The 18,987-nt window shown below is 44.1% G+C and overlaps 2 protein-coding genes and 1 long non-coding RNA gene across 8 annotated transcripts in view; 2 read left to right on the forward strand and 1 right to left on the reverse strand.

Moving 5' to 3' along the window:
• Nucleotides 1–1,795, reverse strand: part of DIP2C (disco interacting protein 2 homolog C) — a 307,254-nt gene extending 305,459 nt beyond the window's left edge. For all 6 annotated transcript variants that reach the window (XM_064388801.1, XM_064388720.1, XM_064388405.1 and 3 more), the window contains exon 1: nt 1,664–1,795. In XM_064388801.1, coding sequence (XP_064244871.1) covers nt 1,664–1,748 — 85 coding nt within the window. In that variant the 5' untranslated portion in view covers nt 1,749–1,795. The remainder of the gene's footprint in view (nt 1–1,663) is intronic.
• On the forward strand, nt 958–7,836 carry LOC135286717 (basic proline-rich protein-like). The gene is made up of 6 exons (XM_064399891.1): nt 958–1,031; nt 1,236–1,573; nt 1,734–2,347; nt 2,916–3,088; nt 3,876–4,060; nt 4,173–7,836. Exons 1-6 carry the CDS (start codon nt 958–960, stop codon nt 4,250–4,252), a joined length of 1,464 nt encoding a protein of 487 aa, XP_064255961.1. The 3' UTR covers nt 4,253–7,836.
• An 8,277-nt stretch (nt 7,837–16,113) lies between these two features.
• LOC135286977 (uncharacterized) lies at nt 16,114–18,605 on the forward strand. The gene is made up of 3 exons (XR_010350921.1): nt 16,114–17,008; nt 17,111–17,238; nt 17,638–18,605. It is a non-coding gene; the product is annotated as an uncharacterized LOC135286977 (long non-coding RNA).
• The last annotated feature ends 382 nt before the right edge of the window (nt 18,606–18,987 follow it).

Consider the following 18,987-nt stretch of genomic DNA (forward strand, 5'->3'; position numbering starts at 1 on the left):
GAAGTTACAGCAGTGCAGATATAGATGCCCAATTTCAAACCACGTCCCACTTCCTCAGAGCTTTCTTGGATTATGCTTACAGCAACAGAAACTGCACCATACAACTGTATTACAACTTTGGTACACTACATTAGCATATTTATTGAGGGTCTGTGCCAGTTTGATTTCAGGTTTTTTGTAAGCATTTACTAACAGATGTTTTAATTAGTATCTCATTGGTGTGTAGACAATGATGTGACACACCAAGAAGCATTTTCTGCATAAAGCAACAACATTACATGTACCATGATACAAACAGCTCTTCCCACCCTCACTACCACAGAGAGGGCCAATGGACTGGCAGTGCATCACAGACAGGCAATACTGTATTTAACTCCTCTCGCTTCAAGTTTTCAGGGTACCGACAGGGAGGGGGAGGCACAGAAATGAGAGCCACAAGCAATCTCAGTAGTTCATTCTCCTCACCCTCAAAGCGTTAAAAGGAAAATACAATGTCAACATCAGCTCCTCCCTGCTGATGAAACTGGCTCCAGCGCATTTTACTTTCTGGCTCGGAGCCCTTACAAACCGTTACAAAAAGACAGAAGACAGACAGACAGCTCAATATATTGACCACTTCCAATAACTAATGTGGGACACGCTGGGTCATTTGTCCCTTCTGTGAAGTGCTGTAGCCTCTTGGTGGTGAACAAACCCTGATATTTGGGGGCATTATTAAAAAAAAATTAAAAAAAAAAAAAGAGGGGGCAGCTAATAGCAGATTTGCGTTTCAGGAAAGAACCAACGCTAGCATCAGTACATATGAATGCTGCCCACTCTCTTCCTCCGGGAGACACCGATTACATCTGATATACTAAAACCATCTCCACGACTCTGGTCGCCCAGTGCCCACCAGCGAGGACACTGACAGGCACTCCTCGCTGCCTGCCTGTGGCTCCTGCCCCGGCGCTGACACACATGGAAGCGGGCAGCGGGAGCCGGGCTGAGGAGCGGAGGGCGGGCTGGGGCTCCTGCTCATCCTCCCTGCCACGGCAACAGCTCGGGCTGCGTGCGCGCCTTCCCAGCCCGGGCACCGGCGGAGCATCACAGCCAACCACGCCAAGAAGCCGCCACCAGCTTTCAATTATACATTAGGGAAAAAAAAAATCCCGCAATTAAATATATATATATCGTTTCGTCCGAGTGACCTGACTGGTATTGTCCACAACGACCTTATCGGGGGTGTTTTGTTGCAGCCGACACGCACACGCTGCGTGGACTCCGTGGGAGTCTCTCGATGCGGCCGCAGCGGGGTCTGGCACGCAGGTACACGGCACGTTCCCGCGAAGCCGCCTTTCCCTGGCAGGGCAGCAGCCCCTCCAAGCCATCCCCACGGATTTTTGCAGCTCCCGCACCACCGCGTGCGCGGCCGAGCCCCGCCGCCAGAGCCCCCCGCCGCCCCCGCCCGCGCCGCGGCGGAGCTCGCAGGTAGAACAAAACCACAGAACCCCCGCGCCGGGGGGCAGGGGCCGTCAGGGGAGCCCCCCGGGCGCCATCGGGCCGGGGCCGGCAGCGCAGGGCCGCAGGGCGGAGGGTGTGCGATGGGGGGAGCGGGCCGGGGGTGCCGCGCCGCTGCCGCGCCGCCCGCGCCCACCGCCGCCCGCGCCCACCGCCGCGCCTTTACCTTCGGAGAGCTCCAGCTCCAGCTCGGCCAGCCGGGCCCGCACCTCCAGCGGCAGGGACACGCTCTCCAGGCTGCGGTCCGCCATGCTCGCGCGGCGGGGACGGGCTCTCCCCTCCTGTGGCTGCCCGCTCTCCCCCTTTGTCCGCGGCGGCGGGGCGCGGGAAGGCGGCGGGGCCGCGGCGGGTGCCTGAGTCCTCCCCGCGGTCTCAGCCGGGCATGCAGGGGGAGGCGGGCGGGCGGGCGGTCCGCGCGGGGGGACGGGGCGCGGAGGGAGGGAATGCGGAGGTTTCTCCTCTCCTCCCCTCTCCTCCTCCTCCTCCTTCGCCGCCTCCTTCAGCGGGGCCCCGCCATGGCCGCTCCCGCCGCCCGCCCGCGATCGCTCCGCATCGGCTCCTCGCCGCCGCCCGGCCCACCCCCCGCCCGCCGCCGCCCGGCACCGCGGCGGCGGCTCCCCCTGGCCTCGCCCCGGCCCCGGCCCCGCTGTCCCCGCCCGGCTCGGGCTGGCGGCGGCGCTGGCGCTGCGGTGCCGCTGCCGCGACTGGGGCTGGCCGGGCACTGCCGCTGTCACATCCACGTGACACCCAGCGCGCGCGCGGCCCCAGCGCCGCCCGCAGGGGGCGCCCGCGCCGCTCGGGCCGCCCCGCCCGGCCCGCGCCTCAGGGGAGCCGGGCTGTGGGACCGGGGGTGAGGGAACGGGGTGTGAGGGAACGGGGGTGAGGGAACGGGGTGTGAGGGAACGGGGTGTGAGGGAACGGGGGTGAGGGAACGGGGTGAGGGAACGGGGGTGAGGGAACGGGGGTGAGGGAACGGGGTGAGGGAACGGGGTGAGGGAACGGGGTGTGTGGGACCGGAGGTGAGGGACCAGGGTGTGAGGGACCGGGGTGTGAGGGAACGGGGTGTGAGGGAACGGGGGTGAGGGAACGGGGGGTGAGGGAACGGGGTGAGGGAACGGGGTGTGTGGGACCGAGGGTTGCGGGAACGGTGGTGAGGGAACGGGGTGTGAGGGAACGGGGTGTGAGGGAACGGGGGGAACGGGGTGTGCGGGGCCGGGGGTGTGCGTGGTGTAGGCGATGAGCGGGTGTGCGGGGGCTACGGGACCGGGGGATGCGGGATCGGGGTGTACAGGGCCGGGGGTGTGCGGAGCCGGGACGTGCGGAGCTGGGTTTGCGGGGCCGGGGCTCCATCGGGGTTTGCGGAGCTGGGTTTGCGGGGGCAGCGCGGGCAGGGCTGCCCTGGCTTTCACTCCTGCCAGCTCCCAGGACCGGGGCTGCACGAGGAAGGAGTGATGCGCTCGACGCAGGCGGAGACTCCACTCCGAAACCCTGTGCCCCCTTTTCCTTCCCCACCTGCCCAACAACTTCCAGCCTGCCCCTATTTTCACTCCTATTCTCTGCGTACAGCCAATGGAGGACTGCACGGTGTCAGGTTAACAGTGGGACTCGATGATCTTGGGGGTCTTTCCCAAACGAAATTATTCTATTCTATTCTATTCTATTCTATTCTATTCTATTCTATTCTATTCTATTCTATTCTATTCTATTCTATTCCATTCCATTCCATTCCATTCCATTCCATTCCATTCCAGCCATGGCAATTCTGCTGCGTACATCGCTGAACCATGGTTGGACATTGCCATGGAAGAGTAGTAATTTTAATATGATGATAAATGATAAAAAACGAAGTTGACACATGTACCAGCTGACACTGAGCCAGTATCTGGGGAACAGGGTAAAAAGGACTGAGGACTCTTAATTACACCACTCCAACAAAAGAAGGAATGTTTTGAAAATATTTAATAAAACTACCTTTCAAATCAACGAATATATTCCACAAGAAACATCTTCCTTTTTTCCTCTGTACATATTTTCTTTCTTTTTTTTTTTTTTTTTTTTGTTTGTTTGTTTGTTTGTTTGGGTTGGGGGTTAGTAGTTTGGCTTGGATTTGGTGGGTTGTTTTAATCCCTCATGAGAAGGAAGGAGCAAGACATCACAGCACCTATGGTTTCAAAACTCCTTGGGAGTCCCAAAGGTAGAACAGGTCTTTGTGTGACGCAATGTTAGCAGACAGGAAAAGTCACAATCATCCCCAGGTCAGCCTTGACTTAGCTTACTGTTCTAGTCAGGGAAAGAGAAGGATGGAGGAGTTTCTTGAAAAGATAAAGCTTAGGCTGCAACTACACTAAATAAAGTAGTATTTTATTACGTTGTGGAAGGAAACCAAATGACGTCATGTACCAGCTGTGCTGCACAGGCATTAGCACTGGAGCGATTCCTGCAGCGCGTGCAGGGCTGGTGGTTTCCCGTGTTTTCACTGGGTACCAGCCCCAAACTGGAGAGCTGTTTACACCCAACTGCGGCCCATGCCAGCATCACTCCAGCCAGACCAGCAGCAGAACAGGTTGGGATACTTTGGTGAGCTTGCTTGCTGTAAACAAGGCTTGAGCACGCACAGTTTTCCTTAATTTTATGGTGCTGCTGTTTGTTTTGTTGTCATATATGTTGTTTTCTAGCAACCTCTCGTGGGTTTCTCTTCAATGCAGTGAGGAGGAAACCCACCTGGTCAGCCACCATGCTTTCAGCAGCATGGTGACACACATTATTTAGGGCTAAACAAACGCCTCTCCTCCAGCACTGTGCTGCCCAGGAGCAAGAGATTTTACCTTTTGTTGAGCACTGCATGTTTCAAATACAGACATTAAAAACAAATCCAGGTCTTTCTTGTTCATTACATCCAGGTCTAAACAAAGAAAAGCAATTAAATCCAAATATGCTCCAGGGTTCCTACCTGAGAATCCAGGTTTTGTTTGTTTATTGTGTTAAATGGGATGAAATAGGCTGAAAGTATCAGCCTTCTGCAGAAGTGGCTTTTTCAAGTATGATGGAGGCAGCCAAGAAGGAGGCAAGGGAAGGCTTTGTGGTGGTCCAGCTGCCTTCACCAGTGTGTATCTCTGAGTTGCAACTTTACTTCCCCAGTGCTGATACAAATGATTATTTAACTTGTTACCTCATCATTAGGGACTCTGTACTGCTGGTGTTTACACCGCTTTCCAAATTTTTCCTTTCATGAAGTTGTATAAAGAGAAGTGGTGGAACACTCACATAATTTCTGTCTGAATCACATCACATCTGACTGAATTTTCTTGTCTCTTCCATGGCAAGCCCAGGGTTTCGGCTGCTGGGTGCTTTGAAAGGAAGGGTAATCACTTGGGGTTGGATGCCATGCAGCAGAAGTGGAAATGGCTGAATTCAGCAAACACTCAGCCAGGGTGATGTGCTTGGTCTTGGCTCCTGTGGGAGCCATGACGTGGGGCTCTGACAGCCGAGCCCTGGCATGGGGACACGCATGGGGCCATGGCAGCCTCCTCTGGAAAACACACTGGCTCCCCTTGGGCTGACCTCAAGAGGAGGCATTTCTTATTTATGCAAAGTGTCAGAGCCCAGACTCCAAGAAGGAAATCTCAAGCATATAAATTTGCACAATAGTTTTGATGAAACACTCAAATTGCAATGAAAACGGAGCAAGTCAGGACTTTTGACTAGCTGGTCTTTATTCATAGATCCCTTTAGGTTTGTAGGTTAGAGGTTGTGACTTGGGAAAGTTCAGACTCCAGGAAGAGCAGGATATTGTTTGCATTTTGGAGGCAGGAATTCATTAGCACGGTCAGAAAGAAGTGTATTTTTACTTAACAGTACATGTGTAGTAGTCACATCCTACTGGTGACTATGGATCACCTTGTACCTGAGTGAAACCTGACTGAAACCTCTGAAGGACCACGTAGAACTGACCTTGCTTAGGTAAAAATCTTTTTCCCAGCTCTCTCACAGCAAAAGATGCACCCACATTTTCAGAGATTTAGCCCAAAGCCAGGTCTATACTAGAAAACATTCGCAGCATCTCAACTTTAGGAAAGGAACAAGGCACTAAAATTATTTAGGGAGAGGAAAAAGCTCTTGTGTAGAGACATTGTTAACTTAAAGTACCTAAAATGATGTGTGTGTCTCCTGCACATCTTGGCAAAAGCAAGAGGACTGTGTCTGTGAATGAACAGGCCAGCTTCTCTTCTGTCTGAGAGAGAGGGAATGAGGATTTGGCCAATGTAGCAAAAAAAAAAAGTCAAAAGCAGGAGGTCTTGAAAGAAAAACAACCAAAATAATCAGCTGCCTGGAGGGACTGGGTTATAAGGAGAGATTACAGAAATGCTTACTCAGTTTGTGAAACAACAGCAAGAGATGGCCCAAACAGCTGCCTGTGATGATTTGAAAGGCAGAAGCACCAGGGAAGTTGAAGTGGGGAGAAAAGCAGAGTAAAGAGGATATAACTGAGTAATGTAATGGAAATAGGAACATGTATCAGGGAAAGCTTCCAGGGGATGAGCAGCATTAGACTTCAGAGGAGGCTCTCAAAGGAAATGGTGGAATCCCCATAATTTGAAACATTAAAGCCAGAGTAGACAAAGCAATCATGAATATGCTGTAGGAAATAATCCTACTGTGGGATGGGATGAACATGCTTGTCTGGCACTGCTTATTCAAATATGTACTACTTTTCTTTTTTCCTGTTGAAGCCAATTTATTTGTTCCCCTTCACCTCTCCACTTCCATTCCATCTATTTGCATCTGTCTGCTCATGTCTCACAAACAGATCATGAAATGTATTATTCTTTTGCTGTATCTACCACATATGTGTCTGGATGGCTCCCTGATGCTGACTATAAATAGCAAAATAATTCATTAGTTAGATAAATTAATCAGGTTTCCCATTAATGACATGAAAAGGGTTCTATTATTACTTCCAGGTTGGGTTATAATCTCTTTTCATGCTTAAAAGTCAAATCCAAACACATCTTCTAATTTTTGTCCTGGGGAAGTGGAAGTGGAAGGGGAAGGGGAAGGGGAAGGGGAAGGGGAAGGGAAGCTACTCAGCCTTTCTCACACATGTTTTTCATTCTCTGTTGTGCCACCTAAACCAGCACCATATTCCATTTCTCCAAACTGTATAGACACCTGAGATCTGTTTAATTACCATGGGCACATGGCAAATGTCAATTGCTGCATATCTGGGCATTTGATTCTCTGTCTTAATACTTGGAAATAATTTGCATGTCCCTCTCTTAGCTCACTGTGGTTTATGAAAGTGAATCCCAGGAAAGCCAAATGAATACCATGGATAGAGTGATCTACCTCAGTGTACAGGAAAGTGTGCAGCAAATCCTGGACAGCTGAGAGGAAACTTCAGCCATTTTCTTGCTTTCCACCACTGCAGATGAGCTGTGGTGGTGGGGGAACTGTGAAGTTCCTTTCTCCTCCTGTCCCTGTGCCAGAGCTTACTGGCCTCGTAGCACAGCTGGCAGCAGGGAACATGAATTCATGCCTGAGCTCTTTCTGCACATAGTTTGGCATATTAGCTCACATGCTGATGAAACTGGATTTGAGCTAAGATGCATAAAAGGGAATTTTCTTGGCTAAATGTGAGGTACTGCATAGAAAAATGAAGGAAAAGGAAACCTTGGGAAATATATTTTCCCTTAATATATTAGATGGTTCTTTCTCTGTGTTGTATTTCCATTGTTCTTAAAGGAGCTATTTGATTATTATACATTTAAGGTATTTTTTACAATGGTCTTTTGTGCATTTTAATAATTTTCATACATTGTTCTTTTTATTAAAAGTAAAAATCTAATAAAAAACTTTCCTTGGCACAGTTTAAATTAACTTTGGTTTTAAAGTTAGTCCCACATAAGATGTATTTATTAGGCTCCTGCAGTCTGGCAAAGCCTGTTTACACAAAATAAAGATCCTCCCCACTGCTCTGTTTGAGGTTGGAACTGATAACACATTTCACAAGTTCAGAGAATTTGAGGGCACTGGAATCTAGAGATAGGAAATGTCCTGATATTCTGTAAGAATATTCTGTAATACAGTAAAAGATCCAAACACACACATGCACAGCTGGTCTCTCACACTCTCATCAAGATTTGAAGCATCTGTGATGCTTACAGTTTTTGGAAAAGTCATCAGCTTTTCTTCAATAAAATTTTTAAACTTTTTAGTGAATTTTTTAATCTACCGAAGTAGAAATGTGAAGTTGAGTATAGGAGAGCAAATTTCCTGGAGTAAATTCCTCCACTTTTTTCTGTTGATTTTTGTTTTGTTTTGGTTTTTCTTTTGCCTGTAAAGTTTTTTAAGGAAAACCTTCATGGATGAAAAAGGAACTAGATATTTTTAATAGCTTGCCCTCCAGTTAATCCATTATACCATGTTTTTTAACAACAGAAAAGCAGATTGGTGCTTTAGGATGTCATACAAAACTGTTGGTACATTGTAAAACCAATATAAGCAATATTCTGTTATCTAATATGCCTCTCTGAGCTGACCATATCTGAGCTTTACCTTATCTAAAGAACATGAAAATTACAACACGGTAATGTTCAATTAATATATAAAAATAACTTTAATAACTGGAAAACATCTTAAGTTTCTTTCTACTGATGCGGAGAAACTCCTATTTGAACATGCCTTAATAGTTTCATGGATTCACAGCAGTCAACAACAAATATCCTTAGAAATGTGAAATTATTCAGAAAATTAGGAAATATACTTATTTTTCTATTAAAAATAAAAGGATATTTTAACCATTGACCATTTTGCCCAATTTCTACTACCTGAGATAGATTAAATCCATGTCAGTTTGATTATTATCACACAAAATTAGGATTAAGATTACCATCTGTAGTGATGGTGCATTCTAAAAATTCAGAACATTACACTTTTGAACGTTTTTGATATTTTGGGTAGTCCTAGGAGAGTTTCATGCTTTCTTGAAAATAATCAGGATGATAAGTTACTCTTTGTAAGTGAAGAGGAACAGATGTACATCCAAAAAATTTCAGTATCTCTGTGACTTAAATATTAAGTGGTCATAGAAAAAATACTCTGAGAGGAGTATATTTTTTCTTACTTGTTTTCCCAGCTGACATAGGAGCTAGCTAGTTTGTTAAGACTTTGAGCATTTATGCCAACAAGACGCAGAACCTGAATTATCAGTGACTTTTGGAAGTAAAACTGGTGCCCATCTGGCATACACTTTCACAATGTCTGCAGCACCACCTTTTCATTTTCAACCTTTCCTTACTTGGCAACCAAAAAAAAAAAAGTTTGAATTGTAGTCTGAGACATGTGCTATAATTATCTTTACAATCTGCTCCAATTACATACTGTCTTACATCTGACATCTACCATTAGCAATTTTGCACAAATGGCAGTAAACATATGACAATTACTGATCTCACTCCTTACCTGCATCAACTGATTTCTGCTTTTGCATTTCTGAGGCAATAATTTTACATTTGAGAAAATTCTGCTGTCATCACCACTTTCACCATCACGACCCATGTAAGAATGTAACTCAGCTAATTCCAAATAACAAGTCCTCAGTCTTAGCTCTTTGTCACCTTTTAGTCTGTGCACCTCAGTGCTGGTTCTACTGGTTTTGGACACTTGTTCCCAAAAAGAAGGTCCATTTTATATACTGAGTACATTCTATATGACCATATATTTTGGTCAGTCTCTAGCAAACCTGGTGCAGCCTCAGGGATGCCCTCTGAGAAGTCAACCCTCATTCCTCCCAGCTGGCCAGCAACCTTTGTTTCCTTCTGGCCAGGCTCTTCACCTGTGAGCAATTGCCATAGGCAAAGTAATTTTTCTCTTTTTTTTGAGAAAATTGTCTAATTTGATCCTCTTCTGAAACTCCCACACTTCTTTTTCTTTAGAAGAAGCCACTTCTTCCTTCTAACATTACCACGAGGTTGTGACAGACGTCTTCAACATTTCTCTGTACTCGAGTTTGCAGTACCAGCTTTGGTATGAGCTGAAGTCTTTTAGGACTTGCTGAGACCTGGAGAACATTTGAAGAGAACTGTTCTCAAGCTTCTTCATAGAAATACCTTTTTCTAGAATATTTGGCTTCCTATTGTCTTTCCAAACTTTACCCTGAAGAAAAATTCTCACTGGCCATTTGCACAAAAAACCTGTCAGAGTTTAAATGGCAATTGTTTGCTGCTTACATGGCCATTAATGAAAGAGGCCAGAAGTTTTCTCCTTTGCATGATGTTTCTCTATTTGATTCATGAGTACAAGCCCCTGGATTCTGCACTAACCTGGTTCTGCAGTCAAAGACTCCAACCACATTCCCTCTTGTTATTTAAGGTGCATGATTTATCACTGCCTCAGGGAGGCATAGAAGAGGAATTTCTTACTTGTGAATTTATGTCAGTTTTTGTTAAATAATTACAAATGGAATGTCCAGTTCAGTTCTGGAAACAGGATTAACCAGCAGTTATTTTCATTTCTGTGTGCTCTCTGCAAATGTTTATGTCATTGATTTAGTCTTCACCTTGCTTACGCAGCAGATTAATGAATTACGGTTGGACTTGATGAACTTAAAGGTCTTTTCTAGCTAAATGGCTCTGATTCTATTAATTAATATGTATTTCTCAAATTAAAAATCAAGGCTCAGAGTTCCCAGTGTGTGAACAAATGTACCCCATGGTGAGCACCACTGTGAGCAGCCACATCTGGCAGGAGAGGGGGACCAAGCATCTGGGCAGGACCAGGGCTGCAGACAGGGCAAGGCTCACCACCGTGCTGATTTTCATTGTGCACGGACTTTTTTTCTTTCCTTTGTGAGCTAAAAAGGTTAATGTTTGACTATTTATTTGGCTGCCTCCTTAAAGGCATGAGCTCAGTGGACCATTTTAATAACAGCAGACAGTGCTTCCTGCCCCCTCTTCTCTCTGGCCCTGGGAGCTGTTCTTACCAGGACATACTGAAAACCCACAAACACAGCACCACTGGCCTACAACCCCACGTCAGCAGCTCAGATTAATCATCTTCATACTGTTTAACTTTTGGTGACAAGTTTTTATATTTGTGTTTTAAGTAGTCCGGGAAATTCAGGTCAGGATTGACAGCTGGGAGCTTCAGCTCCAAAGTTTAATATTACTTCTTTCTTCATCTTCTTAATGTTTTTAAGTACAGACACCTGTCTGTTGGCTTCCAGAGCCATTGAAGCTAAGAGTGAAATAATTTTTTGGGGGGGAGTTATTATCCAGAGAATGGAGTAATATCTAGATGTGTAGAAAGAGAATTATATTTACTTACATCATCAGGTGTTGTGAGGACCTCTTATTTAACAGTACTTGTGTGTTTCTCCAGGGAATGCCATGACTTCCACAGATACCACGGTTATCTAACATTAAATATTTTTTTTAGCAATCTAATGAAGCAATTTTACTTAAGAACTGAGACAATTCTCATGCATTAAAATGCCTCCTGTATTTCCTTCTGGTTTTAAGATTGTCCTTGAGATCTTACAAAAATGGTCTTTCACCACAATTAAGAGGGATAGGTTTTCACTTTCTGGGATTTAAACCTTGCCTTTTGGATTCTCCAAACAGGGCAACCCTGCATTGCAAAAAGAAAGGGTTCAATCACACACCTTGATCTTGCTTCGTTCTGTTTTCCTGCTCTTTTTCTACTGTTTCCTGGTCTGATTTTTAGCTGATCTGTTTACTGACCTTTAAAACCTCTCCTACATCACTTCAGAGGCAAGAGGAGGACTCTTGCCTTGCCTTGCAGTGTTATCAGATGTATCAAGTGCTGAACCACTGGAAGCAAGCGAGTACCTGACCTTGGGTTTGTCTGGGTACTAATGAGCAGGGAAAAAAATAGATGGGATGAAATTCAAACCTTTGTATATTTTTGGTACAAGCCTGTATATGAACATCTTAATTTTGATGTGAGGCTTCCAGATCACATGGGAATAGATTACAGACTGATTCTAAGTAGTTTTAGTTAAAAACTATATAAACCACTTTTGTTTCAAATCAAACTGAAGTTATATCAGTTAGATTTGCATCAGTTGGGAACATATCAAAACAAAGATGAAGTAAAAGTGCCATTAATCCAAAGTCAGAATGGTTACACCAGTTAAATTGGTGTGACTGTCTGTAATAGGGAAGACTTTTTGTCAGGAACTATTGAAATAATTTATTCAGATATCATTCTGCCCAAGGGAATATTTCAAGCAATTACTTCCTTTTCCTCAAACTTCTTTGTATAGAAAGTTTGTAAAATGCACTGATGCTTTGTCATTTTTTGTTATTGGTAAGAAAAACTTCTTCCCATTGCATTAACTTGTGTCCTTGGTTTTCTTATGTGTAGTTCCTCTGGAAAAAATAATAAAACAGTTTGTATTACAGGAAAGAATTTGATTCACAGTTTTTTCAAGATTTCACCCCTCTCTGAGCTGTGATGTTCATTCAGCACAGGTGAGCTAACTCCAGATCTTCATATAATGTTTTCTGAGATTTCATTTGAAAAAACTCTTGATGTGACTGTTTCACACACACAAGGGAAGAGCACACTATTAATCTTTAGCCAGAGTAGCCAGTTGGTATCTTGCTTGAGTGCATTTTCAAGATGAAAATGCAACTTATATGAATTTGATACATTCTTTCATATAATGTTTTCATTTGTCTAAGACCTTGGTTTCTGAACACAGCAGGGACAAACCTGCCAGATCCCCAGCTTCATTTTTCAGTTCTAAATCCAGATGTCTCTGCCTTCCCTGCCTCTCATAATCCACACCCCTCACACTCCCTTGTGCCCTGGGGCCCCAGCCACCAAACTGGGGACTTTGTGTCCTTGTGACTTTGCTTCTGAAAAGCTCCTCTCTGACCCAAGGCTTTGGGCAGGGCACATCAGTCCCAGAGGCTTTTTTTGCACCTTGTGCTCAGCCTGGGCTGTGACAAGTGGATATTCTGTCTCTGAAAGCAGGAGAGATCCTGCAGGGAAGGTGCCTGGCCTGCTGGTGAAGGAGGTGCTGCAGGTGGGTACGAGCGAGCTGCTGGCTCTTGGGCTCAGAGCAAGCAAGGGATGTGAAATGCTCCTGCTCCCAGGAACTGCTGTTTACTCACTTTTCCAGGTAACATTAACGCCAAGACCTGGTGGCACGTGCTCACCCTTTGCCAGGGACACCTGAATGGCTCACCACCTGCCCCATTATTTCAGCTTTCTTCAGGCACCTAAAAGGATGGGACAAAATTTTGTCCCTTTCATGCTTATTTCTGCTATAGAAAGGGGGGGTAAAACCTCCCTGCGTTGTCTTGTTTTAAAATGCCACAGGAAAAGCATTATTTTCATATAGCTTGAAAGCATAAAATAGATGTTGTGAATCAATCATGTCATTGTATGTAATGGATACTTTTCAACGAAATAGCCTTCAGGTTTTTTTGTATGTTACAGTGTAACCACTCATGGACAATTTTTTATTGGAAAGTACTTGCAGTTTTGTGAAAGGGGTAATGCTGGGGCACAATTGTGATGGATAAGTTCATGGAAAGGCATACATCAGAAAAAAATACTCTGTGTAATGCAGATATGATTGATTATTTTAGAGATATCACATAAAGGTTAAATTACCACTGCGAACAAAGTGGCATTTAGAAACCCTTGAGATACTCTGCTATCAGTGATCAACTCAGATTTTCATATGCTTTTAGGGTCATTGCTTGTTATGTGGTTGTACTGTGGAATTGACAGATAGGTAGTTTTGCCTTTCCTTCAAAAATTTAGATTGTAATTATTATTGCTATTAGGAATGAAATTCTAGAATGGCTTTTCTAATACAGACTTAAATGATACTAATAAAGCAAAGTACTTAGTTCACTAGCATGTCAATAAACCATTAAAACAATCCATACATAATGCTAATTCTAATTGGTAGTATATTAAGAGCCTGAGTTTTTCTTAGGAAGACACAATACCTACCTCCTGCTTTCAACTGGAGTTACATTTGTTGTGGAGGGATGTACTGGAGGACTACTGGGAATTTTACTTGGTTTGGATTCGTGTACTTTTTGTTCAAATACAAGATAAAAAATGTACAATGTTTTTTTTTACTCTTTCTGTGGTAAATGCAGACCAGAATTGTTACATTTGGCTTTCCCTGATGGAGGACAAGAGAGACACCTTTTCACTTCCTTCAAAGTCTAATGAAGGAGTGAGGAGTTAAACCCTGCTCCTCCTCAGTGTCCAGTCCCCATGGCAAGGCTCTACACCTCAGTGCACCCAGGTTTGACCATAGCCCTTCTTTCTGGGACAGCAGCTGTGGTCTCCTTCCTCTGCCCACCATCCATTTCCACAAAGTCAGCAGCACTCCAGTGTCTTTTTCTCCTCTGCCAAATTCAGCAGAAAGGAATAAAGGCAAAAAGTCATGTTTATTAAAATAAAATTTTAAAAAATGAACTGAAAAAAAAAAGAGCTTAAGGGTTTTTTTTTTTCTCATTGTAGGTCACTTACAGTCAAAAAGCTGGAAGATTATATTCAGTGCCAAAAAGGTTGATACATGAGTAAAAGCTGTGTGGAAAAATCCTGTATTGAATTATTTTGGTTGGAAGGCACCTTAAAGATCATCCTTCCACCTTGCACGAGACCAGGTTACTCAAAGCCCCATCCAATCTGACCTTCATGCCTTTGGTTTAAAATGTTCCCAAACTGTAGCCATTAATAGGCTTTCTAGTACTCATATGAATATTCAAAGACATTTTGTAGTGAAATCATGTTGTAAAAGGCCACAGAGAAGAATACTTGACACAGCTCTTGCATCAGATATACACATGCATTAATCAAGGCTTAGATACCTCAAGTAGAAATTACCTCAGAAAGATAGAATGCAGTTTTTAATGCAGAAGTATATTTAAGATATGTAGTGAGATGGTTTCTGTCTTTAATGAGTGCAAATGAAATAATATCCAGTGCAGCTCATGGTGGGAGATAGCATAGGAGGTACAGGGTCAGGAAATGGGGGTGCCACAATGGTTAAAATGAGAATATGGATGGAAGGCACCACAAACATTAACACAGAATTTACTCAGTACTTGACCATGCCTCTTGCAAAAGGTGAATCTAGACAATTATTAAATAAGGTGTTTTTAAATACAAAAATCCAGCCATGCTCAGCAATATGCAAAAGGTCAGGGAATAAGCCCTGAAACTTAAGTGTTCTTCAGCATCTGGCCTTGCTGGTACTCCAGGTTATTTCTGAATGCACAGCAGCACCCAGCTAGCAAGTTACACACCTTTCTTTGGAGTACAAAAATCCCTGTATTGTCCAGTGAAAAGGTGATGACAGCTCTTGAGACACCCAGCACTGCATGTGTAACTTAGGAACAGTGTAGCCTGACTGTGATTATATTTTCCTTTAATCACTTCATGAAAAGGGTGACTGGTCAGTGCAGACAGAGGTAGAAATGCTTTGCTTTCTACTACCCCTGACATTAAAATGCTGACTCAACACCTTAGGTAATTAGTAAAAAAAAAACAAAACAAAACAAAACAAAACAAAAAAAAACCAAAAAACCCCCCCCACACACAAAACAAACAAACAAACAAACAAAAACAAACAACTTGGGTATATTTAATGCCAACAGATTTAAGCAGCCTGGTTTCCAGGAATGCTGAGCTTTTCTGGATCCCATGAAATCCACAGCAAGATTCTGTATTCAGCACCACTACAGATCAAAGCAGCGTTTGGAGATCTTTGGAGATCCACTCAACCAAGCAACAGCACAGGGGCTGGCAGCCCTCAGGGCACAGTGTCAGGTGCTCCTTTCTCTCCCAGAGCTGGAGCTGGAAGGTGCTGGCAGCACCTGATTTTCCTGAGCCTGAACCAGAAAAATGGTGAGTGTCCAGCTTGCAGAGGAGGATGTGTCCTGGTTGGACACACTGCTGGACATCAGTGTCAGGGAGATCATGGTCACTCCTGCCAGCTTGCAAATCAGTTCTGCTCAGTGTTTTACTTCTTATTTTCCAGAGGGGAAGGACATGTACGTGGTGAGGGGCAGTGGCTCAGGTGGTCTGTGATGTCTCATTAAACTAAGGAAATTAAATTGTTTGCCTTTAAGCTGTGCTCTCTCCATTCTGGTAGGTACATCTTTTGCTGTCTTTATGAAACCTGGATAGTAATTTATGTTCTTGATGCACAGAAATAACATCCACTTCTGAATGCATTTTGAAATGTGCCTCACAGGGTACAGCTTAGTGAACATGTGAAACAATTTTCCAACTCACTCTCAGCAAGCAAGCTATATTTGCATCAGCACCATCTTGCATTAGTCCTACCCACACAGCAAGAAGTGTCTGAGTATTATCTGTGATATTGCACAGAATTAACATGCAAAGCCCAGTGAAAGCAGGACTGTGTTTCCTGAGCAGTGAGAAAACTCTACAACCCTTACACCCCATCAGATTTCTTTCAAGCATTTCAAGCAATTATTTCAGAGGACACTGGAATTATATTCAGATAACATGCATCTTTCCTTCTTGTTTCTGGTTACATTTATTATTTTTGCTATGGGATTCTTGAGGATTACAGGCTATCAGGAAATTTTCCAGAGTGCTGTGTATTCATCAGATATTCTGGGATGTTTAAGAGAACAGCAAACCCTTGGTTTCCCATGTCATCCTCAATAGGGTTGATAGTTATGGAATGCAGGTACTGGAAGACTGGAAGACACTAGAAGATGAGCTTTGCAATTATAGTTTCAGGATAGCACAGCTGGAGAAAATAAACATCCCGTCAGAAAAAAGGTGTGGAAAAAACAACTGTGGAAAAGCTGGGGAAGCAAGCATGTGAATTTTCTTCATCATAAAACTGGGAAAGATACTGCAATGGAAATATTTCTTTACTTAAACTTGGCTTACAGCACTCATTTCCCCAGGATCAAGGCTTGGTGCTGATATCTGTCCCTAGACCAATATGAAACAGTGGGAGAGAAGTCCTGAGTGCTCACTCTCAGTGATCAGACCACACAACTTGTGTTTTCAGCCTAATCTAGAATTCATAAAGATTTATAGATGTGCTTTTAAATTCAGGCTAAGATGTCTTTATGGACTTGGCCCCAAGGGAACTGGAATTGCATCTCCACCAGCCCAGCCCAGCCATGCTTTACAGGTGGGTGAGATTGAAACCCTTTGCTGGTGGAGCAGCTCTGTGTCATCACAAATGGAAGTTCTCACCTCAGTACCTGAGTGCAAGACAAGATCTGGAGTGCTCTCTCTAGTGGTGGCTGGGTGCTCCAAGCAGAGCAGCTGGGGATTGCTCTCCTCAGTGATGTTTCTGCCCACCAACAGAAGCTGGTTTGGTAGTTTTGGGTCTGTGTGGCTCAAGGCACAAAGTTTGCTTGAACCTTTTCCTGCTGCTGAAGCTTCACCTTAGTGAGAGGGCCGGCACACTTCTCTTGGTGTGCTGGTAGCACAAGCAAATTATTATCCTATATCTGTGAAAGTGAGAGACCCCCAGCCATTCTATACAAATACAGCCAGTCCATAGTACAGGCCATTTTAGTAACATTTTATCCTCTGTCTTTCTTCTCCACTTTTATTACAGACACTCTTGAATAGCTGTTCTGTCTCCATCTCTGCTGTTTTCCATTCCTTTGTCTCTGGCCACATTTCGATTACCTGTTCTGGAAAGAGACCCACCCCTGTGTGCTTTCAGCAGTGGAAAATTTCAAGGTGATATTTTAGAAGGGAGTAACTAAACTCTGCATATAGCCCATTAATATCAATTATGGGTGTCAGATCAATACCAATAGCAGTCATATTGTTTAGAAGCTTGAATTAATGTCATTATGCTGCCCACTCAGCTATGGGCATTTTCAGACACAGTACACTATTTGCATTTTATTATAATGTATCTTTTCTGAAAATTCCCATCATGGTGGGGACATTGCCATGTCAGAAGGCAGCCATTCAGATGATGATACAGAGTGCTGGGCTGGCAGGAGCACCCTGCAGGGGCACTGCTGTGACAAGGAGTGTCCTCGGGATGGATTTCTCACTGCCAGCTCTCTCTCCCCCCCGTCGGGTTTACCAGATCCTTTCATGAACCAGCCTCCTCCTTGCTCTCTGCAGTTCCTGGCTTTTCTTACTGGTTTCTCTCGTGAAGCAAAGAGTGCCACCACCAGGGCAGGAAAAATTAACATGGCAAGAGAATCTGGGCTTAAAAAATGTATTACAAAAACAATTAGTTAAGAAATAATAAGTAATGCTCCTTGTTCCTCTTTTTCTTTCCAGGCTCTGTGCTCTGAGATGCCTGGGGACCTCAGCCTCACCAGTTCTGTCTCAGCAGTCAAAAGAGTTGGCACTGTGTTAACTGTGTGCACACAGGCTTATTTTAAATAACCTCATCAGTCTGGATAATTCTCATTGGTTCCCTCTTCTCAGACCTGCCAGAATTAAAAAAAAAAGGAAAGGTTCTCAGGAAACTTTCCCCAGCAAAACCAGGATAATATTATTGGCACTTACATACACTGCTGGTGAGTCTTATTCGAAATAGCCTACACAATTCCAGCTGGATCAGGGTAGTGGTGGCCAGCTTCAAGGAGATTTACAGACCTTCCCTTGTTTGGTCTGGCAGGGGGAGGCTGAGAGCGGGGTGTGATCCCTGCTAAACTCACTGTGGGATCACATCAAGAAAGGAGAAGAGCAAGTCACACTTAAGAGTGGTGCTGGCACACTCTCAAATGGGTATAAACTGATCTTGAATACACTTGGCCTTGGTTTTAGAAGACAGTACCTGCTACCCTGAAGCAGTGAAGCCTTTAATCAGAATAGTGTGGGCCAAAAAAAACAAAGTTAGATTGAAAAATAGCACTATTCATTTTTGGAGGCAGCTGTGTGTTGTAGTGCTGCCATGGCAGGAAGGTCAATTCTGTGACCCAGAAGGATCTATCAGTCTTATTTCCATGTTCCTCACAGCTTTTGTCAGAAAAATAAATTGATAACAATATTGACACTAAAATCACCCTTCAGAGACAATCTTCAGAGTCTTCAGACTACTGAAATGAAAGGTGGGAGATGGGGAGGGGTTTCATCTTTCATATTGCTATTGATTTACTATCTCAGCTCATAACAGAGAAATGCATCAGTCTGCACTCAGTTCATACTTGAAAGTTGAAGTTTTTTCCTCTTCAAATACAGAGATTAGAAATTATTTTGTTTAAAAAATGAAGCTTAGATTCTGCAGATGTTCAAGAATCTTTGATGGGAGTACGGGAGAGACTCCTGATTCATCAGTGATTGAACTAAAGTGTATTTGAGTAGGATATCATTCCTTCATTATAAAAGATAATAGACCAAGCAGGAACAGCAACAATAGCATTTCTTCTTCATTTCATAGTACTCAAAATACAATGATGTTTCCCATTGAAACCTTGGATTTGACAAATAGCAGTATCAGCTTTGCATAAAGTTTTTCTTCTG

This window comes from Passer domesticus, chromosome 1 (genome assembly GCF_036417665.1).
Source record: "Passer domesticus isolate bPasDom1 chromosome 1, bPasDom1.hap1, whole genome shotgun sequence".
NCBI lineage: Eukaryota > Metazoa > Chordata > Aves > Passeriformes > Passeridae > Passer > Passer domesticus.

Bases quoted from the DNA above. Each gene is read 5' to 3' on its own strand.
- LOC135286717 (XM_064399891.1), top strand. From the start codon at position 958: ATGGAAGCGGGCAGCGGGAGCCGGGCTGAGGAGCGGAGGGCGGGCTGG. The intron at 1,032-1,235 runs GCAACAGCTCGG...GTTTTGTTGCAG, and splicing joins TGCTCATCCTCCCTGCCACG to CCGACACGCACACGCTGCGT. The intron at 4,061-4,172 runs GTTGGGATACTT...GTTGTTTTCTAG, and splicing joins CCAGACCAGCAGCAGAACAG to CAACCTCTCGTGGGTTTCTC.